The sequence below is a fragment of the Corvus moneduloides genome, chromosome 10 (assembly GCF_009650955.1).
Source record: "Corvus moneduloides isolate bCorMon1 chromosome 10, bCorMon1.pri, whole genome shotgun sequence".
NCBI classification, from domain to species: domain Eukaryota; kingdom Metazoa; phylum Chordata; class Aves; order Passeriformes; family Corvidae; genus Corvus; species Corvus moneduloides.
The window spans coordinates 3,992,201-4,015,193 of NC_045485.1; the positions used below are offsets into that span (position 1 = coordinate 3,992,201).

The following is a 22,993-nucleotide window of genomic DNA, read 5'->3' on the forward strand; positions in this document are numbered from 1 at the left end:
CTCAAATCCCAAATTAATTCCTCAACAATGAATCCATCCTTCCTGAGGTCTGGCTGATTTCCACAATTCCTCGCCCTGCTTATTCCCATCCAAGTCAGGGATGATCTAGCTACTTGGACAGCTAGGAATTTGAGAAAACACAAGAGATACCTCCTGTCCAAGCACCATCATCTGCTCAAAAATCACACAGACCAACAATTCATTCACTCAACTAACATATCCTGTGATTCTGTGGCTCCAGAGAGCTGCCAGGCAGGAGGGATGGCAGGATTCATCCCTTTCACCTTAAGATAATTAAACAATTATGCTTCTGAGGATCAGACGAGGCCCAAGTATGAACACCCCTTTGTCCCACCCTGCATTTCATCAGGCTCAAAGGGAAGGAACTGCCTGCTCATCCCAGTGGGGATCAGACCAAAATTGTCTCCGGCTCTGGCACAGGACTGGGTTGTTACTTCTCACCGTTTGGTCTGGCTGCCTGGTTTATGGGAGACCCCTTTCCTCTTCATCAACTTCTCCACTGTATTGGGGTGGATTATTGGTCTGACCGGGTGGCGTTTGTAAGTCCCAGGGTATTTCTTTTCCACTGCTTGTTCCCTCCTGAAACATCAGGGAAAGAAAAAACAAATGAAAACCACATCACTTGTCTCTCTCCCCACCTGCCACTCCAGCTGGGCAGGAACTGGCTCCGCAGGGACCGTGCTGCGTGCCTGATTCCCAGCCACGGCTGGCTGCAACACAACCTGCTCTGCTGGGAAAGGACACAGACACTTCTAAACTCCTTCTGCAGGCAGCAGGGACAGGGCCCTAGCACACAGTCCAGAAGCAGTACTGCCATTCCCTTCACTCATGGGCCAAAGGATGCCAGCACCAAATGGGAAGGTGCCTTTCTCCCAGTCAGTAAGCACTGACAGTGGTCTGCAGGAATTCACTCCACAGGGCTCTCTCCCTGCTGGCCAGCAATTCCCCAGCCTTTGGAGTTTGTCAGGGGACACTAAATCTACACATGCCACCGTCCAGTTCAGAAATGAAGCGCTGTTTCTGCTCTGCTGTGTGCAGACTGCCACGTGCACCACGCCATTCCCACACACGTACTTGATGAGCTCCTTCTCCCGCACCTCCAGCTGCAGCATGATAGCACTGAGCTCCATGTACAGGTTATTGGCTCGCTCCAGCTTCCTCTCGTAGTGCTCACGGATATCTAATGCATGTCTGAAAGAAGAAAGGGCTTTATTCCAGTCTGACTTCCACGGACCAAGAGAATGAGGATAAGCACAGGTGCTTTAGGAAAAGGCCTTTCAAAAGTCAAATTTGCCAGATGTACTGCACTGAACCCCAGACACAGCTAACAGTGAATGATGATTAAGAGCCTGACACAGGAATAAATCATGGTATGGTTTAGAAAGTGTTTAACAGCCTTGAAAGGGTGGCAACACTTCTCCCTAGAAGAGCTGCAAATGACTCACACGAACCCAGGAGCCCTCTGGCCAAGCCCTGATCATCCTGTTTGCATGGAGAAGGGGCTAAACCTCTCCTCTACAGAAACAGGAAAGATGTCATCTGTCTGTATTTCATTACCAGCAGGGTGTCCCCACAGCCCCAGTACAGCTACAAGATGTGACCACCCAAAGCTCCCTGGGGACAGGGAACACCGAACTGCATCAAATTGCCTGGCCAAGGGCCCCTTTGGCTCCTCAGGTTTGACACAGAACTGCTTCTTATGAGTTTTATGTTTCTCTGTCAACTGTATTTGCAAATTTTTATCACAGGAGGAAACACTTTCCCTTCTTTAAATAAACCTTCTGCTTTCATTTTTAAGTTGGTCTAATGTTCAAAATGCATTTCAGTGGGGCTGTTCATATGAAGTATGTTCACTTCTCTGGAATAACTAACCCAAAGAAAGTATCAGGGCAGAAAATGCTCACAGCCAACCTCAGGATGGATTTCCCACTGAGATGGATGTATCTGCTTCAGTGCTGTCACCACAAACACCAAACCTCAGGCAGAAATATTCCCTGGGAAACACACACGCCTTTGCTACCTTGTCGGGAGCAAACTGTTGAGACTGCCCAAGAGCAGGGACAGTCCCCACTGCTTTTCTCCAGCTTCCCATCAGCCAAGCACTGCTCATGGCCCAGGCCATGCCCATGGGAATTTCAGTTTCTGGGTTCACAAGGAATTTAGGCCGCCCAAATTTATACCACCAGGAATACTGGGTCCTGTTTTGGGAACCTCAGTACAAGAGGAGAATAAAAAGAGTCAGGGGCTGGAGCAGGAGGCCCTGTGAGGACAAGCTGAGGGAAGGGGAGGCTGGATGAGAAAAGCAAACAGTAACACAAAAGACTGTGAACAGACCTCAGCTCTTCTCTTCGACGGCGAATCAATTCTTCATCCAGCCGGTGGATACAAGTTCCTTCACTTTTAATTTTCTCAAAATGTTTCTTCACTTCTTCTCTCCATTCAGCCTAGGAAAGCAATTCACTTTCAGCTATTTACAAAGAGTTGGGATCTGTAGGTGCACCACAGAAAAACTCTTGGGCAATGTTCTTTGTGTCTGCAGAAAATTACAGCTTTGACTTGAGAATGTACTTTTGTTAGCTGAATTATTTTGGGTAACAACACTGCAGCACATTTAGTGCCAGCATTTTCAAATGGTATTTACAATATTGTGCTCCAAATAGAGAATTTAAAACATTATCTGCATTTTCTAAGAAATATTTTTTTAATTCCTAGAGTTCTTTCTAATGTTTTTTAATTCCCAGGGTTCTTGAAATGTTCTCTCTTTAAGAGAACATTTTCTTTCCTTTCAGCAGCAAAAATAAGTAGAAAGGCTCATGATTTGGAAAGCTCCGTGATGATGCCTATCTAGGTGATACTCTATTTGCCCCTTGAAGCCCTGGTTCCTGCAGAAGAAGTCTCAGCTTGGGAAAGTTTGGGTAAAAGATTTTCAAACACCCATCGGGTTGCTCCTCCCCAAGAATCAAACTGAAATCGTGTGTCCAGATGTGCTCTACTCAATGCACCCTCCAAATCAGATCCTTGGAGCTAATTCCAGCACTCACAGGCTCCAGCCTTTCCCCAGTTACCTGGGATTTGAAGTAGGTTTCCTGAGGAGTAGCCAGCACATCAGCAGAGGCGATATCCAGGTGCATCAGTGTCTGCCGGAAGGACGGACGGTTCCGGGGCTTGCTCTGCCTGGAACAAAACAGAAACAGCCAGAGGTGAGGGGTGAGCACTGCCAGCCTCTGCTGCCCTGCTGGGGTGAGGTGAGGGATGAGCACTGCCAGCCTCTGCTGCCCTGCTGGGGCGAGGGGTGAGCACTGCCAGCCTCTGCTGCCCTGCTGGGGCAAGGGGTGAGCACTGCCAGCCTCTGCTGCCCTGCTGGGGTGAGGGATGAGCACTGCCAGCCTCTGCTGCCCTGCTGGGGTGAAGGGTGAGCACTGCCAGCCTCTCCTGCCCTGCTGGGGCAAGGGGTGAGCACTGCCAGCCTCTGCTGCCCTGCTGGGGTGAGGGATGAGCACTGCCAGCCTCTGCTGCCCTGCTGGGGTGAGGGATGAGCACTGCCAGCCTCTGCTGCCCTGCTGGGGAGAGGTGAGGGATGAGCACTGCCAGCCTCTGCTGCCCTGCTGGGGAGAGGTGAGGGATGAGCACTGCCAGCCTCTGCTGCCCTGCTGGGGAGAGGTGAGGGGTGAGCACTGCCAGCCTCTGCTGCCCTTCTGAAAGGGTTTCACTAGACCCTGTTCTCTGAACCAAGCACCTGACAGGTTAGAGAAAAGGAGCTTTTCTGGTTTTCTCTACAATTTAATTGTGCTAGAGGTGGTTTGTGATGACCCATTCTGAAGAAACAAAAGAGGTACAAAATGTTTAAGACCGCAAAATGCGACTACAGAGTGAAAGATAGGAACAGTTTCTATCCTAACTTGCTTGCCAAGAAGAAACATACTTTGGTTTGTTGTCCCATCAATTTCCAAATTTTGTAATGGGAAGACTCAGTCTAGTAGAAATGAGAACTCCCATTCAGGGTGCTTCTAAGCACTGAAGGTCTGTGAGTTGTCACACAGCACATGCCTGAGTACTGCAATGCACTCAACAGCCCTTAGGATCACAGACAAGTACAAAAACATTCAGATTTTTGACCTTGAGTTTCAGGACTGAATCCACTTTGCACAGGGCAAAAGCAGCTTCTTGAGCCTCCTCTCCCCTACCAACCACCTCCTTCCACTAGGTGGGGATGCAAGTGTTTGTTTGTAGGTACTCTCTGTGGTACCGAGCTGCACAAGCTGCCACAGGGTAAACAGCCACTGGGAAAGATCCACACGTGCTCTGGCCTGTTTTCCCCTTCGTGCCATGGGGAGGATGGCTGCTAAAACCCATGGAGTGGGAAATGCTGGAAGACCCTTCACACTGTGTCAAGATGTAATTACAAAGACAAAGCATTCATGTGAAACCCAAGACAAAGAATTTCAACTCTAATCTGGTACATGGAGGAAACTGACAGCATTTTCCATATCTGAACCTGGAAAATCCGTGTTCCAGACAGAAAGCTCACATTTCTCTTTGTTCAGTCCAAAGCCAGTTGCTTACAAAGGGGTTTCAGAGGGAAAAATCAGTTCCCTTCACTCTGGATGCGGCCTCAAGGAATTTTACCCCTACTTTCCTTCCAGCTCCTTTTGTCTTCCCACAGAGCCACCTTTTATCCCCTGCTTTGCTACAGCAAAGCAACGCCCTCTGTGAAGGCTCCTGAAGATGTCCTGGGGTCCAAGCCTGCTGCCACAAGGAAGCAGAACCCAAAATGTTAAAACTTACTTCTCTCAGGACAAGTGTGTGAGATGCTCATCTAAGAGCCCTCTGCTGCGGGCTCCACATCCACAGGTTTTTTTCTCCTGACTTTCACAGGTTTTGCTGGGAGCCAGCCCTAGGTCTGTGCTGGGTGGGGTTCAGGCTCTTACCAGGTTTGCTTCATGAGGATTTTGAAGCCATCTGGGCAGGTGGAAGGGACGGGAAGGTGGAGGCTGTTACTGCCCACTCCCCAAATGATGGCCGAAGAGTCCACGTCCTTGTAGGGAATCTCTCCCGTGAGCAGCTCCCACAAAACCACCCCAAATGACCTGATGAAGAAACAAACCAGGATAAACTGAGTTCACACAGAAGCTGTTAACAGAAACATCTGGAGCTTGAAAAAAGCGTTGGCAAAACAGGGAAATAGGGGTGTCTGGTCTGAAACTGCAAGTAGGTGCAACAGTGGTTTTTAACACACCAGTAACTCCTCTGCTTCAGCACTGGGCTGAGCACAAAACCACACTGGTTTTCACCCACCCTTTCCTGCTTCTTTGTGAGATTTTAAAGATCATGAAAGCACATTTTCTGTACAGATTAAGTCTTGCTTCTGTTAAATGAAAAGACTCCAAAGTCTACTCTCAGATAAACTTTGGACTGTTCTTGCTGGTAAGAACAGATGATTGACTACTGCACAGATTGACAAGTGTCTTACAAAGACAACACAACAAAGGTTCTGTGGCTTTTTTACATTTCATTTAACTGGTTTTGTTTTCTTTTCCCTAACCAAAGGCTCCCTCTGCTGTTACCTGTAGTCCCAGGTAGGAGTTTTAAGGTTTGAGACTCAGCACTACAACTACTGCAACACAGAAATTAGGAAACAAATGCTACTTGCATAACTGTTAGTACCAAAAGCACATGAGGTCTCATCTGATATTCCTTTTGTTCTGAAGAAAGCAAGGATAAAGCAAAAAAAAAATTAATTAAGAGAACTCAGTCTGGGAAAGAACCTCCTACAAGAACCGAAAGATGTAGGTAAGAAAATTCACTTCGCTTCTCTTCCTTAGTGAAGTGCCAAGAAAGAACCAAAACCTTAATTTTTAACAGCAAACATCTGTTTTGTATACAATCATCACCCAATAAAACACCAAAGAAACACGAAACCAGTCAATACAGAGTAAACAAAATGCTGCTGAGAACCACCACCACCGTTCCTGCACATCAACAACTGGGCTGTGATCCAGGTGAGGCACAACCATCTCCATTTCCAAGCCAGATGTGCCACCTTACTCCATGTCCCATCCCTCTGGGGACACCGACCTTGCCAAGCTGGAGGCTCCAGCCAGGCGAAAGGTGAGAAGGGTGTTTCTGTTTCTGGCTTGTACCAACACCCAGCTGCTTTTATTAAGTACAGAACTTCTAAGAGACAAGCTACCAGGTCTGAACAACCACCAGTCAGGAAACAACTTCATGTGAAAAACACTGCACTTTCAAACCCCACTGGCTTCAAATCATGTGTAAAAAAAAAGAAAAAAACCAAGCAGAATTTGAATATTTTTCACTTCAAAATCATTTTTTGTGGGCTGCACGAAAGCAGGGATCCAGAAGGTTGGACAAACTAGGAGGGAAAGCTCATCTGGTTTCATCTTTGTTATGCCTAAGAACTGACAAAGGATTTTCAAGACTCCTGATAAGATTACAGATTTATTTTTCTGCATGCTGTTGAAGATGAGCAAGAGCAGACATACAAGCAGCTCAGGAACTGCTCTCATTTGTTGGCAGCATTCATGAACATCATTTTTATTTATCTTGAGGGAAAAGTGGATGGCAAGGGAGAGTCTGAGCAATCACCACTGTTGTGAACTCCAGAGGAACTGGCACCAAAGAGCAACATCTCCAAGTCACTGAGGGAAGGAGCAAAGGTTTTATTGGCCAGGAGGTTCCGTGAAATATCCCTAACCATAAACCAAAGGTGGAAAGCCAGCACCACTCATCCTCACAATCCCGTGACTCAAAGGGAGGGGCTCAGCAGACAAATGCTGGGTGTGTTCTCTTTCCAGAACAACCCAAGTGTTCCTCTCAGAGGAGCCAGCTGTGCTGGGGCCTGGACATCCAAAATAAACACGCAGGACACCGTGGCCACAAGAGCAGCTGCACACCACGGGTTACACCACCTTCCCTGCAGGAAATCTTGCCCTTCAGGCCAAGCCCAGGCCCGAGCTAGAACTCCAGCAGCAGCTCCTGTCTGACTCCACTGCCCTCTGAACCACCTGTGGCTTTGCCCGGCAGCTGCCTGCCCTGCCAGGGAAGGGACAGCATATGAAGCTGAAAAACCACAGGAAGCAAAATCCCTCCTGGCTGTAAAGCAGGGAGAAGGGCATTTGTCCTGGCTGCTGACATTTAATATGCAGAAATAATGAGGCAGAAACAGAGATACAGTTCCCTTGAGGTCTCTGAAACCTGTGGAGAGGCTTCCCAAAGGAACTCCAAGGCTGAACCCTCTCAAGCATTTTTAATAGCACAGAGACTGAACCGTTCCTTGTGTTCCTTTCGATACAGAGCACGTTCCACATGGATGGAAACAGGTTCAAAAACTCTTACAACCTGTCCTGGTTTCCTCCCTCTTGGATCCAGGACTGGATTCACTGGGCTGTAATCCTGGGGCTGCACACACAACAGCCAGCCTGGCTTGCAGGAAGCACAAGGGGGTGAGGAGCAGAGCAGGGGCCTCCCCACAGCTCCAGCATGGCCCTGGAAAGGGCTGGAAGCGATGGAAAACCACCCTGGCTGTGGAGGCTGCTGAGAGGCCCTGAGCACAGCACTGGGAGAAAGCTCCAGGCCAAATAACGACACAGGGAAGAACTTCTGCATTTGCTTCCTGCAAGACACAGACTGTCTGCTCCGAGCCTCAGCTGGAACCTGCAGGGCAGCACACAGGCAGCACACAGGCAGCACACAGCCAGCACACCTGTGTCCCTTCCCTCTCCATCAGAGCCCACCAAAGCTCAGGGCACCAGGCAGGAGGAGAAAGGAACAGCGCACCACAGAGCAACCCATGCTCAGGCACAGGATGAAGAAAGCACATGGGAAGTGCTGGGAAACCAAGTGACTGAGCAGGAGGTGAAAGACTTGATCATGAACACGACTCACCAGATGTCCACCTTCTCTGAGACGGGCTCGTTCCGTATCACCTCCGGGGCCATCCACGCCACCGTCCCCGCAAAGGACATTTTGGTACTTTTATCGCTGAGCTCTTTAGACGTACCAAAATCTGAAATCTTTACTGCATCTGTGTGTGTAACCAAAACACTGGAGAAGGGGGGAAAAAAAAAAAAAAGAAATCAGCACATTTTGTGATTTTTCTTGTACCACAACAGCCACTGGAGTAAATCCCTTCTTAATCAACACCACCAGGCGATGAGGCCACGCTGCTCACAAGTGCAGTACAAAAGAAAAGATTTTGTATTTTTCCCAATAAAAGCTCTCACTCTCTTTTGGGTGGTCGTGTTTTGTGCCTCAAATGCATTTCTGAATGCTACGAGTCAAAAATCAATCTCAATAAAACTGCAAATTAACAAGTAACTGAGGATTCAGAGGCAAAGCTGTACCTTAAACTGTGCTGTAAATCATCTAAAAGCATTATCTTAATGCACTGTCACAGGCTAAAGAAGTGATAAACATCTAGAGAGTAAGAGTACAGAGAAGCCAGAACATTTTAGTCAGAAAGCAACAGAGAAATAAGGAAGACACATTCCAGAAAACCAGGGAAATAACAGGAGAATAAGAAGGAAAAATAAAAAGGGAGGAAGCAACAGAGTAACTCACTTTCCAAGAAGACCAGGTATCATCAAATCATTAAATATTTCCTGACTGCTATTTATCATGGAAGATACAGATAAAATTTCCACTCTTGTGAAGTGCCAACAAGTTGCAATAGTTTCACTCTCATTAGTTTTGAGTCAACATGGGGGAAAAAACAGTAGGGCCTTTTGACCAAACTTTAAACTATTTCTCAAGAAAAGGAAAAAATAGACAGCCCCAGCTGGGGGATGTTTAACCATCTGAGACTCACTCTGATGACCTGAAGAACCACAACAGGGGGATGTTTAACTTTGGCGACTTGAGGAACCCAAACTAAGGGATGTTTAAGCAGCTGAGACTCACTTTGGTGACTTGAGGTCTCGATGGATGATTTTGTGGAGGTGCAGGTAGTTCATGCCACTGGCAATCCCCGTGGACCAGTCCACCAGCAGCCGCGGGGTGACCTTCCTGCCAGCCCGCAGGACCTCGTAGAGCTGCCCGTGGGCACAGTACTCCATGATGATGCAGTAGCACGGGGCCTGGGTGCAAACCCCCCTGTCAAAGAGAACACACAGTGAGGAGCAGCAGACAGACAACTGGACAGGAAGGGTGACCACCACTTTGTCCCAGACACAGCTTAGCTCCTGGATTGTAAAGACCTTCCCGGAGACCTTGAGCGAACAGCTGTTGCCTGGACAGAGTTCCTGACAAGGGTCACAACCTACTTGAAGGCGATGATGTTGGGATGCTTGAGCTTCCGCAGGTGCTTGATGTCCGTCTCGTTCTGATCCCTCACTTTCTTGATGGCCACCTCCTCCGCCCGGAATTTGCCCAGGAAGACGGCGCCCTGTGCCCCGCTGCCCAGCCACTGCAGCTCCGAGATCTCCTCGAAGGGCACCTCCCACGTGTCTGGGCACAGGTGAAAAACGGGATAATGGAAAAGGTCAAGACCATGGAAACTGTCAGACCCCACCAGGGCAGCACCTGCCACCTCCCGCACCACAGGGTGGGCTCTCCTGGAGGGAGCAGGTGACATCTCCATCTTCTCCTGGCACAGCTGAGGCACACACCACACGTGCTCAGCCCCAACAACCCTTCCAGCCATCCCAGCCACCTCCAGCCTGCTCATTCCCATCCTTCCAGCTGCTTTTTCAGAGCTCACCACCCTGCTAACCACTTGGGTGAGCCACTCCAGCTTGGCAGGCAGCAATTTACCATACCAGGGATCTGGATTGGCAATTTTCAGACCCTCTTCCCTGACACTGAACAAAGTGCATGACTCCATTGAAAAGCATAGATTAGAAGAAACATTTAACATTCACAAGTGATATAAAAAATATTGAGGGTCTTTTTCACTCCCTGAAATAAACAAAAATAGGAAATAAAAGTCAGAGGTGGCAGGCTGTAAAGCACAGAGCAGCAACCACCAAGATAGCAACACAAAGCACATCAACCACCAGCAGCAGACACAGAAATAGGTCTCTCCCACACCAACACTGTGTATATCAATGTCAAACAGGAAAAACAACCGTAAGCAATTCCTTCTCTTCAGTATCCACACACATTTGTAGGGATAATGCTGGAGTGGTCCAGTGGCACTGTATAAACTGCTTCAAGAGAGCTGCACCCATCTGAACAGAAACCTTTGTTCCCTGTCAGTCACCTTGAAATTACCTTAAATCTCACAAACAGCAGGATAAAAGGCAGGCAATTGTTTATTTACTGTAATTCAATAAAAATCTATGTTTGGAGGATAAATTATTTAGCAGCAAACCCAACAAGTAACCCACTGATTTCTGAAATAAAAGGGAGCCACACCTCTACAGATCCCTGTTTCAGAAGACTACAAAGGTGCGTCCTTGTCTCGTCCAGATTCCAAGCCCTTGGGATGTTCCCAGGGCTGCAGCTGGGATTATGCCAAAGTGTCCATTCTAGATACCATCATCACTGAAGGGAAACTTGTCTATCCTAACTGTCTGTGGGCAGATCCCAGTTGGAAGCTGTCCCTGGGATCCTCCCTGCGACAGGCAGGCAGTGGCTGCTGTCTCCTGCCGAGCGAGCGCTCCCCAGGCACGGCCATGGAAAAGCAGCTCCCCCCGGAGCCAGACCCCAGCGCTCCTTCTGCTCACTGAACTAGAAACAGAAACACTGCTCATCCACAGCAGAAATTCCCTCTGCCTTGGCAGGGCAGAGTTCAACCCCCAGCACATGTTCCTTCCCAGACACAAAGCTGTTTTCCATACTCATGGATCCGCTCACAGCTCTGAACGTAAACTGGGATTTAAGTCTTTGGGCATTTAAACACTGAAAGATTTTAAATAAAGAAAATAATTAGATAATTAATAAAATTACTTCATTCATTCATAATTAAATCAAGAAGATCTGTATTTCTATTTAATTCACAAATGCATCACTTCTGAAAGGAGGTGGCACATACAGGTGATTTTTGTGTGTGTTGATGAACACTATTTTTATACTTGGCAACATAGAAACTATTCTGTTGTACTGAAATAGCTGTTTCTTTCACAGAGTCACGGAATAGACTGGTGTGGAAGGATCTTAAAGCTCATCCAGTCCCACCCCCTGCCACGGGCAGGGACACCTTCCACTAGCCCACGTTGCTCCAAGCCCTGTCCAGCCTGGCCTTGGACACTGCCAGGGATCCAGGGGCAGCCACAGCTTCTCTGGGCATCCTGTGCCAGGGCCTCACCTCCCTCACAGGGAACAATTTCTCCCCAATATCGCATCTATCCCTGCCCTCTGGCAGTGGGGAGCCATTCCCCCTTGTCCACAGTCTCTTTCCATCTTTACCTGTGGGAAGTCTGTCTTTCCGGTACAGGGCACAGAACACTGACATTCATTTCCATGAAGCATCTACAGTTTGTGAGCAGTAATGGATAACTGTATCACCTTGGAACCCTAGTTTGCTCTTAATATTCCCTATCAGGTAATATTACCTTCCCCTAATATTCCCTCTGCAATGGCAAAGGCTGAGAGACGCTGTAAACAAAGTAAGCAAAAGTTCACGAGGTTCCTCCTGCAAAGTCATTTCGTGTTTATTTGGGAACACAGATCCTCTCCCATATCCCATTTGCATCCTGATTGTCAGGGGCACAATTCAGGAGAGAGGTTTCAGTGTAGTGACAGTGAAATATCCCACAGCTTTGGGAATATCAAGAAGAACAAAGAGCCAAACCATAGACAACATACAGTGCAGTAGTCAGACTCTTCTGGGCCTAAAGAAGCCAGTGGGATACTTCCCCTAAATAAATTAAAGTGTAATAGCAGCAGGAATTGCGCAAGAACTTGCGTTTCTGAGGTGATTAAGAACCATTTGAGTAGAATGATGGGAATCTATTTCCCATGGGGAAGAAACGCAGGAGCAGCCTGAGCTGTTGAGCCAATCTATTTGGAGGGAGCTTTTCCCAGCACTGGCTGCTCTCCAGCACTGGCACTGTGACAAGAAGCATCTCTGGTTTACACAAACCCCCCCAACACAAGCACCCTCCGACAGGCACCTTGCTCTCCAGGTCCACACAAAAACTCTCACAATGACGGTAAACACACAACTCGTGAAAGGGAAGGTGAAAGCAGCTCCTGGAGACAGCTTCTTAATCCAAAGGAAATGGCTGGGATGTCTAATGAGTCTCTAGGAAACACAAACAAGTCTTGCTTTAAAGTGTTGGAGTCCCCACAATCCCAATTAAATAACTGGTAGATGCAAATTAAAGAACTGAGTGTGTCCCCCTGAAAGCACTCACCAACAGCCTTTAGAAATCAGGGTAAACAACTGGGAAAACATAGGAGGGAGGGATTTTATGGGTCAAACCCCCAGTACTTAAACCTCTAATAATCAGCTGGCACTGAACAATACAGAAGCAAACATTCCCTGCAGGAATGACTCCTCACCAAGCAGCGATTGGCATCACTTGGTCAACCAGCACAGAGCCTGGGGCAGCTCCCAGCTGACCAATGCTCTGCCCAGCCCCTGTCCTGCAGGGAAGCACAGGCACACCCCTCTTGGTGACCATCTGGGTGTCAGGAAGGACACTCAAGCAGTAGCTTCAACAAGAAGATAATGTAGAATCATGTAAAAGCTGTTCTTATCTTTTCCCTCTTTCACCAAGTCATGAGCCAAAGCTTCACAGGCAACAGGGGCTCAAGGACATGAAGCCTGTTTGTCTTTCACTACTTGCAACCACACCACCACCACCATGTCCCAAAGAACGGGCCTGCAGGACAGCCAAAGCAGGTGGGCAGGGATACCAGGGAGCAGCAAGAAGTACCACAAAGCACCTGCAGGCAACATTAAATGGTTTGGGTTGGAAGGGATCTTAAAGCCCATCCCCTTCCATGGGCAGGGACACCTTCCACTAGCCCAGACTGCTCCAGCCTGGCTTTGGGCACTGCCAGGGATCCAGGAGGAGCCACAGCTTCTCTGGGCACTCTGTGCCAGCGCCTCCCCACCCTCTCAGGGAAGGATTTCATCCAAACATCTAATCTTAATCTTTCTTCTGTTAGTTTAAAACCATTCCCCCTTGCCCTATCACTACCTCCCCATGTAAAAAGTCACTCTCCCTCTTTTTTATAAGCCCCCTTTAAGTACTGGGAGGCCACATGGCTGCAGACCCAAACTGGACTCCTACCCCTGTTGTTGATTCAGCCCAGTGCAAAGGATTACTCCTGGATGAGGCTTTAAGTAGTTGTCTCATGAAGAAGGGGGGGGAAAAAAATCATCTGCACAGATCCATGGCACCAGCCCAAAGCTGTAAAGCAGCTACCAGGGAAATGAAAAGCCACCACAATCCTCTCCCTGCTGCTGAAAGAGCCCCAGACATTTCCTCAGTCACACAGCACTTGCACAAACACAATCCATGCATCCTCTGTGCTCTTGCTAAAAGACAGCAAAAATAAAAATAATCACATACATCAGTTACTGAACTGCTGGCTTGTATGTAGCTGATGAAATGCACACAAAGATGATTTTCTGGTGGCAAGAAGCAAGAATGAGATCATCTGGAAAAGAGAACATGAATATTCTCACAAAATCCTCAAGTTTCAGCACAGAAGCAGTTTGAAAAGGTTTATCCTTGAGTAACAGAAGTGTAGTACTGCCATCAGGGTAACAAATGTCATCAGAGCTAGACAACTGAGCAGCTCCAGAAAAAAAATAGTAATTTTTTAAAAATCTTCTTTTCACTCCCCTTTCTAACAGTGAAGACACTGAAAATGCAGCTCAACCACACAGGCTACATATAGCTGATCTCAATTAATCCTCAGCCTTACCACATCTGTAGCCAGTTCAAATCTGCCTTTCTAGAAGGGCCTGATGCCAGCAGGAAGCTGCAGTGTGCCCCTGGATATGTGGCTCTGAACGTGCTCCCAACACAGAGAAGAGCAAGACACCCTGTGCACAGGAGGGAGCTCTGTGTGCACCCTCCAGCCCCAGCACTGCTCCCAGCTGCTCCTTTTCATTCGTCAGTGCTTCCATCTTTTAGTGTGGTGACTTCCCTACAAAAGCGAGTGTCCCCTGTGGGCCACCAAAGCACAGGCTGCCCTGTGGTCTCCAGTGCACCTGGTGGCCCAGTTACATGGGAAATAGGATCTCTCTGTCTCACAGGCAGCTCTCCCAGAGCCATGGTCCGAGGTGACAGGGATGCACCAGCACGGGATGGCTCAGAGGCAGCAGTGGGGACAGGTGTGGGACACACAGGGAATTGCTGGGAGCAGTCACTGCCTCTCTGGCCTCTCCTTGGAAATGTGTAGCTTCACTTACAAACACTGAGCACCCAACCCAAAGCACTGTCACACACACACTGCCCAATGCCTGCTCTGAACGTCATCCGACTGCTCGGAACCTCCTTTTCCTTCCCAAGGGAGACTCGCCACCCAGACAGCCCCTTCCAAAACTGTCCACCCATTGTGCAATCACCCCAGCAGCCTTAATCCCCCAGGGAACTTTCTGTCACGTTTTTTATTTATAGTCTGAACCACATGTGACACACCGAGTTTACAAAGTGCAAACAAAACAGAACCAACTGTGCAAGAGAATTTCAAACCAAGCAAACCCTTGAACACAGGGCTGCTGCTCAGGAGGCACCTGGAATGCAGAAGTGCATTTCCTGCTTGCTTATGAACTGGAAATGACTGACTCCAGGAAGTTGATTTCAAGGCAAATTCATCCAACATGTTATTTAACAGCTCTGCTCCCTCATATTAGGAGCTGTTCCCCATCCCTCTGGGGTTTAGATTTGAACCACTCAGACAGGTTTCTGACCTTTTATAATTTGTCAGTGCCAAAAAGCCATTTGATTACTACTGAGTGATGCTCAAAGGAGACTTTGCCCCATGGTACTGTGGAGGCCAGGCTGTTCCCATTTTCCATAAGCCTCAACCATTTCAGCTCCTTAATTCTAATGACAGCTTGTTCTTTTCCCATCTGCCACCTCCCTCCCCCTGTGCTAGAGGAGAAATCAGACACCAACAGCAGAGCATACTCTGCTCTTTAGCTTTCAGTACTCCCTAAAGATATATATAGAGAAAGATGTATAGATATATATGCAGTCAACTGGGACATCACTTTTTCCCAAGCTACAGATTTTATATATATTTATACTCACATGCACTTACACATTTACGCTTACACATCTAAATGAAAAAGGTATAAATATTAAAGAACATATTTCTGGAAAGACAAGTACTAAATGATATTTTAAAGAGGAAAATTACTCCTGAATAAAAAGAAATAAAAGTCATTTTAAAAGAGAAGCAATACTCCCGCTATTTGGTGGTCAATTGGGGACAGCCTTCACCTGCAGCTTCTGAAGTGCAAGTGCCTATGTGAGTATTTTCCATCTGGCATAAAAAACCTCCAGAAATTAACACAGGGATTGTACCAAGTACTTCAACACAATTCCTTCTGATCCCCACGCTCAGTTCAGATCCAGGCCTTGTCACAATGGTCCAAGCCATGGGGCAGAGCGGGCAGTCAGTGCTGACTCCATCACGAGCTGCCTTTGCCACACATGACAGCTGTCGGCTCTACAGTGCAGGACTTATCCCTGGAAACCCGTGACAGGGCTGGGCAAGACAAAAACGGCCACGTGGAGAGCTGGGGAAGAGCCCTGGGCTCCTTCCCTCCTCTCAGCCCAAGGCAGTGCAGGTGGTTCCCTCTTACCTTGCTGCTGCAGTTTGTAGTCCGTGGAGTAGGCCTTGCCTATGATGTTCCACACGGGCCGCAGGCACCCGAAGAGCCCCTCGAGGAAGCCGCCGCTGCCGCTGCCCGTCCGGTTGAACTGGACCTTCACATCGTCGGCGGCGCCGTTGGTGTCCCCGTCCCCCGGGCTGCGGGTGCCCTGCGGCAGCCCCGGCTCGGGCTCGTCCTGCTCCCGCAGCTGCAGCACGCTGTTCTCGAAGTGGTCGCGGGCGTCCTCGCTGATGCTGGTCAGCACGGCCGCCGTGCCCGGGCTGCTCACGCCCTCCAGCAGCTCGGCCGGCAGCGAGCCCCGCTCCCGCACGTCCTCCAGCAGCTCGGGGGACGGGTGGCTCCCGGCAGCGGGGTGCTCGTCGGGGAACCTCCCCAAGTCTTTGTCCTCACAGAACGCTTTGCCCATGGAGTTGGGAGAGGAAGACAGGCTCAGGCGCTCCTGAGTGCTGGCCATAATGCCGTGAGGGTGCATCAAGGAGACGGCCCGAGGGGGTGCTCAGAGCATTTGTAGGACACAACTCACACGCGACACGTGGGCCCAGTACCTGAAACAAGAGGAAAAAGAACAACTTTCAATTTTTTATTTAAGTATTTTCACTACGTGCAGTTTCACTGAGGTGAGCTGATAATTAACTAGACTTTCCAGACAGCCGCTGATACTTGGTAAATAATTACTGCCCTAAAAGAAACAAATAAATGGTTCCAACAGAAACTCCACTCGGGCAATACTCTCGGTAACCTACTGCAGGAATTGCCCAGTAAACAAACACCACAATTTTAAATGAGAGCCTAAAGGTCAAAATCATGAAAGGTTCTTTGCAGAGAATTCCCACAGCATTATCAGACTGAAGCTGGCCCCAGCTCAGCTATGATTTGAGTCCCACCACTGTTCCTGGGCCTGGCACAGCCCACAAACTCAGGATCCCTCTGCAAACCCTCGAGACAAGGTGTTAGAGAAACAAAGCCCGGTGATACAGGTACCTCGAGTCCACCAAGGGATGCTTTGTAGCTGTTCCCGCAGAGCCCAACCTAGTTATGACCATCCTGGGCCTTGATTGACCCTCCATGTCCATTGTGGCAAGGTATGTTCAATTCTCTAAGCACACACATGTCATAAGCAAGTAAAACTCTGAGAGCTTCACAGAAGAGCAGACCCTCCTTGCTGATCTCCCACCACTGCTCTCCACCTCCTCCCTGCATGAGCTTTGGGGAGGGTGCACATTAAACAAGAGCTGGGATCCCTTTTAAGAAGTGCCCCTATCTCTTGCTCTGTGCTCCACTGAGAGGTTCTTTTTCCACAACCCGTGGTGGTGCTACCTTCCCACAGAGCCAGGCTGATGGCTGGGGGTCGTGCTGCCAGAGCTACCCACTGCAAAAACAGTTTTTTAGGATAGTCCCTTCTGAAACAAGAGGCTCTAACACAACAGGCTCAGCCTGCAACATGGAACAAAGTCTAGTTTTAAATTCCACAAGAAGCTGAGAAGGGGGTAAAAAAACCAGCCTTAATAGAAAGTATTTTGTTAAAAAGTTAGATCAGTTACAGTGGGTGCAAATTTCCAGGCTCTGCGAACAGCCACTGGAAGGGAGAAAGAGGTGGCCAGGTAGGACACAGCCAACGGCAGGGGAACAGCTCAGTGCCATAACTCCTCAGGATGAGGTCACTGCAGAGAGGAGAGATAAGCCCTTCAGCCTGCAGGATGAAAAACTCCTGCCCTGGGCTTCAGGCCCTCTCCAGCAGCAAACAGGAACAGCCAGGAACCTGGATTACCTTCCTGTATCCTGCCTGATCACATGGGCTTTCCATAAAAGCTTTATTTAGGTTGTAAAATTTGTTCCTTAAAAGAAAGCAAAACAGCAAGTGAGGCAGAGGTTGCAGCACAGCCCAAACCAGTGCAGGAGCTGAATCCGACTCACAGGAAGCTAGAGAGTTGGTTATTCCCGACCTGCCAGTGACCAGCATTACAGAGACCAATTCCCCAGGGTGGGAAGCTGCAGTGTGACCTCATAGTACAATTACCACTAGCAGCAGTTGTTATGTTATCGCAGATTTTGTTATTGATAAGAAAATGCTTCAGACCTGAACAGAATTTCATAAAAACACCCGGCCAAGCCCAACTCAGCGTTCCTGGGCACAGCCCCTGCTCATTACCCAAAGTCAGGGAGTGACAAGTGATTGTTTAAACAAGAACAAAATGCAACCACTGCTCCTACAGAGAAATCTGGGTTTTGTAACACAGAGTATTAAGCAACGCAAATAACACATCAGCCAGGTGTCCTGCAAGAAACCCAAATGTAAAGGCCAGAGTTTGAGGCAACAGTGTCCCAAAATATCTCAAATTTAAGCCTTGGGAAGTGCATTAAGGATTAAATCAGACTTGGAGGATAAAATAACTTTGCTGCTATGTGACTCTCAAGAGTACACTACTACAGTGTAAGGTTTTGCTTTTACATTTCTATGCAGTTTTCTGTCTCTGGAATGTTTGATTGTGGAGGTTTAACAGGGAATGAACAGCTTTTCACTACACAGCTCAGCCAAGAACAAAGCCCCAGACTCAGAGATGCCAGGTCTGTTTTCCCAGATCAAATTGCCTTCTCCAACACTGAGATGTTCCAAATAAAAAAAGCCTTTAGGCACAGTGTCCTGCCACTTTACATGCCCCTGTATGTGCTTCATGGGGAGAGGAGGCATACAAAAGTTAGGGAATTATTCTCAAACGGGCCTGATACAGCCTTATTTAGGGCCTTACATAAGCAGCCTGATTTTCAGAGGTGTAGCAAACTCACTGTTTGGAGAGCATGAAACAGCAGCACTTCTTTTAAAACAGCTTCCTATCAAGCCAGCTTGAAGAAAAGTGGTGCAGAAACCCTGGGAGGGGGAGAAGGTGGTTTCTGCCATACCACATCAGTGTTGACTTGCTGGGGAAATGAATTTTTAAAATTCTCTTCTATTGCAGTAAATTCTGTAATGTGCAACCTCTTGCCTTAGCAAAATGTGACTTAATCCAATGAAATTAGGTTGGTTTAGACCTCACCATCTCTTCAAACAAGGGAATAAGAGCATTTCCCAAGTTTTATTGTCATGCCTCCACTATTTTTTTAACCATAGTACCAAAAGGCTGAAATTTTTCATGCTGAACTCTTCCCAATAAAAGGCAAAGAAAAACATTTTCTTGAAAATTTTAGGTTTCATTATATCCAGACTGCCATTCAGGATGTATTCATAAGGGCACGTAGTGACAGGACAAGGTGGAATGGCCTTCAGCTGAAGGAGGGCAGGTTTAGGTTAGATATTAGGAAGAAATTGTTCCCTGTGAGGGTGCTGAGGCCCTGGCACAGGGTGCCCAGAGAAGCTGTGGCTGCCCTTGGATCCCTGGCAGTGCCCAAGGCCAGGTTGGACGGGGCTTGGAGCATCCTGGGACAGTGAAAGGTATCCCTGCCCGTGGCAGGGGTGGCACTGGGTGATTTTTAAAGTCCCTTCCAACTCAAACCAGCCTGGGATCCCATGTCTATGATCTGCATGTGCATCTTTAGCTTTTCCAGGGAAAGGCGTAGCCAAGGGCTGTGCTATTTCTACCCGAGTGCTGCTCCTGCTGCAGCAGCCTCCCAGTCAAAAGCTGGAAGCTCCATGTGTGGGAGGACTGTGCATATTTAAGAGACTGAGATTTCACCAAGTGCTGCTGCACACACAGACTTGAAGGCAGACCCTCGGATTTGAACTGTTTTGATGAGTTCATGCACTCTGCACTAACAAATTTCTCTTCTGTCTGGAAGGGGATTCAAGGCTCGGTGTAATTTTGTACAATCACAACTTCTTGTAAATTACTCCATTTCCATGCAAAGTATTTTTTTCCAGGCAAAATCCTACCACCCCCAGACGAAAGGAGCATGAAATGCACCTCTTCTGGGAAGAGTGAGGCTGCACCTCAACATGTCAGAGAGCCCAAAATGCAGTTTAAAACTATACAAAAGCGAGAGTTTACCTGAATCACCAAGTGGGTGCATCAGCTACCAAGGCATGCTCTCACCTTGCCTGATATTGTGTCTGTCCCTGAAAACAGCCATCCAGGAAGTGTCCTCACACTCCCCCGGAGCCACCAAAGCACGTGGCTGACTATACAAGTTCAATATTTACAAGAGTGTCAACACAATGGTCAGGTCTGCAGACACAGCTGAGTTAACCCAATGCCTTGCGTGGACCATTACTGAAGTTCCTCCTTTAAAGTTTCTCCTTTAAAGAGCTGTGCTAAAAATTGAGTGGCAAATCAGACACAGCATTCCAGACACAGCACACAAACCAAAACAAAAGTCCATGTGCTGGAAAGGTGGTGTAAGCACAGAGGCCACCACTCAATCTCCCAACAGCCCAAAACTCCAGGAACACTAAGGTCACTTCCTTGAACGCTATTTCTGTCTTAGCCAGTGAAGCATAATCTCTGCTTGCACTTCCAACATGCAGAGGGAATAAAAGCAACTGTCTGATCCACGTTTAGGGGCTGAAACAGAGCTGCTGGCAGAAATTATCCACCTAGTACATGGAACTACCACGGACAGAGGAGATTCCTGCCCAGATCCCTACTTACAGCCAAGCCCTGGAGTCCCCTTGCTTTTTCCTGGTACTCAGTGTCATTTCCTCCTGGCTACAGTGGGCACAACAAGGTAACTACACATTCCCTCACTGATAACACAACTGGAATTTATGTGTGTATCATCTCAACTAGTGGCTTGTGACAGTGCTTTAAAAATGTTCTAAAATCTAACAAAACCACTAAAAGCCTGTCTATAGAGCACAGCCATCACGTTCTCCTGCCCCTTGGGACTCTCTCTCAAATTCTACAGGGAATTTTTACAACAGGTTGATGCACAGTCCTCTCCCATCTGTGTACAACTTCAGCACAGGAACGAGTGAGAGCTGCTGAATTGGCAAGTCCCAGAGCTTTGGTTGTCACTTCTGACCTTTGGGGTTTGAACCATGTGGTTTTACTATGCAGGATTTCATCACTTTCTTTTCCTGGTCACCAGATGAGGAAAATATTACATGAGTGGATAAGATACTCCTCTTCTGCCACACTTTTTACATTACTCGGAATATAGGCTTGTGTTTTGCATGGCTGCTTTGTAAACAAAAAGTAAAAGCAGATATATTAATAGGGAATGAGTTACACATCACCAAAAGGCAAACTCCTTGTTTTCAGGAGGGTTGAATTTTTTTTTTAAGTTACATTATTACATTAATTAATTACATTACATTTTTATAAGTTACATTATCTGTTTCATTAGGCTGTAAAAATAGAAACCACACTATGAAGCTTGCCCACATTAACTTGGTATAACCCAGCCCAGGAGATGGGCAAACCTTTAAGCCAAGTATGGAGTAGCCCAAGGCAAAAGCTTGGGTGTTTTCAAGGCATCAATCTCCTTCTCAAGACACACTGCTCCTTCAAGGAAGCACATCTCTTCCCATCTCATACCACATGAATGCCCAGCCACAACCCAGCCTTATCTTTAAATATTGCAATTATGTTGCCAAAACATAATAAATTTCTCACGAAGCAGTTGAAAATTCTTCATCTGACCCAGATGAGATTTTCCATCCCTGCAACAGCTCTGTTTATATTTCTGCATATAAACGTTTTTCCACAACAAACAGCACGTTTACCTGGGAAAGTGAACTCTTGTAACACTGGCTTTTTTGTGCTGTACACTGCTCCTTCAGGTTGTCAGACAAACACTACACTACACTGCACCTCCTGCAGAATCCTGACTGGAACACATACTTTTACTTCCTCTCTCCAATAAATACTTGGATGCCACCTCAACATAAGGAGACTTTCTTTTGGAGACACCGTAATCCTCACCTGAATGATGTGGTAGCAACTGCTTAGGGCTCACAACTATCATCCTCATCTTCATTTTAAAATGTTAAGAGAATATTTTAACATAGCCATGGGCATTAAGCACATGAGAGCACAGACATGTAACTATGTTGTATGCAGTCTGTGTTATCACAACAAAGCTTGACTTCATGATGATTTAATTTAGTCTTTATTCAATATATTCCATCTATCCCCAAAAAGGGATGCATCATTTCTGGAACAGTGATTTTAGTTGTGATATCCTTTTGTCTGTGGCTGTACCAGTGAGAAAGAGAACCCTGTCTAGCTCTGTGGCCTGAACCCTTTCTGACAATGACAAAAATAGCACCGTGTACCAGCCAAGAAATACCCATAAAGGCTAAATTCTGGCTCTGTGCAAAGCCAGCTGCAGGTTTGCTTGGTACCTTGCACATCCCAAGCAAGCCTGGCCGAGGAGAAAGAAGTGGCCCCTAGGCTGCAGCAATGGGGTGAAGCCACAGCAGCTCAGGAGGTTCATCCATCCCCTTTCCTGCTGCAGCACCAAGGGAAGGGTGCACAGGCAGCCAGAGCTCCCCCAGCAGCGCCAGCAGCTCACAGCACACCAAGCACTGGTCCTGTGCAAATGTGCCAAGGAATGGTTTTAACCAGAACACTTTGGCAAACACTCTGCTGTGGCAGGGAGCTTTGTAGCTTAACTCTGCTGTAGAAGGTAACACCAGCTGCTCTTCACTTTGCACATCTTTAACTCCTTTCTTTCTTCGAACAGCCAGTTGTTCACTGCTGCAGTGACACCTGAACCTATTATCTCCTTAATTCCAGCTGTGAGTTTAAAAACTATCCCACCCTCCACTCCAACATCTTTTCTCAAGTCTAACAATTCTCATTTGACCTTCTCACTCACCATATGAAACCTGCTCTGAGTCTTTGATCACCTTAGAGTTATAGAACATAGAATCACAGGATAGTTTGGGTAGGAAAAAACCTTAAAATTCATGGGCAGGGACACCTTCCACTAACCCAGTTTGCTCCAAGCCCCATCCAACCTGCCCTTGAACACTTCCAGGGATAGGGCAGCTTTTCTGGGTAGTTGAGGAAGTCAGGCCACAGCCAGGATTCCCAAAAAGGACAGAATGCCACAGAAATGCACAAAGGCACAATGATCATTTTGGTTCTTCAGGATGCTGAGCTAACTTCCATGGGTCTCTTACAACCTAAGATCTCATTCTTGAGCAGGAAAAGCCTAATTCCAACAGGATGTTAAAACTGAATTGTTCTTAATCAACACTAAATTGAACTGATATTTTATCACCCAAGTTCACTAGAGCCTTCCAGTACTCCCAGCAGGTGGCCTCCATAG

The 22,993-nt window shown here is 47.6% G+C and overlaps 1 protein-coding gene across 3 annotated transcripts in view; it reads right to left on the minus strand.

Moving 5' to 3' along the window:
• Positions 1-22,993, minus strand: part of MAP3K13 (mitogen-activated protein kinase kinase kinase 13) — a 68,828-nt gene that overhangs the window by 5,675 nt on the left and 40,160 nt on the right. For all 3 annotated transcript variants that reach the window (XM_032119454.1, XM_032119456.1, XM_032119455.1), the window contains 9 exons: positions 15,755-16,329; positions 9,303-9,486; positions 8,941-9,132; positions 7,927-8,085; positions 4,950-5,108; positions 3,087-3,195; positions 2,356-2,465; positions 1,096-1,212; positions 463-600 (listed from right to left, as the gene is read on the minus strand). In XM_032119454.1, the coding sequence (XP_031975345.1) occupies positions 463-600; positions 1,096-1,212; positions 2,356-2,465; positions 3,087-3,195; positions 4,950-5,108; positions 7,927-8,085; positions 8,941-9,132; positions 9,303-9,486; positions 15,755-16,256 (1,670 nt within the window). In that variant the 5' untranslated portion in view covers positions 16,257-16,329. The remainder of the gene's footprint in view (positions 1-462; positions 601-1,095; positions 1,213-2,355; positions 2,466-3,086; positions 3,196-4,949; positions 5,109-7,926; positions 8,086-8,940; positions 9,133-9,302; positions 9,487-15,754; positions 16,330-22,993) is intronic.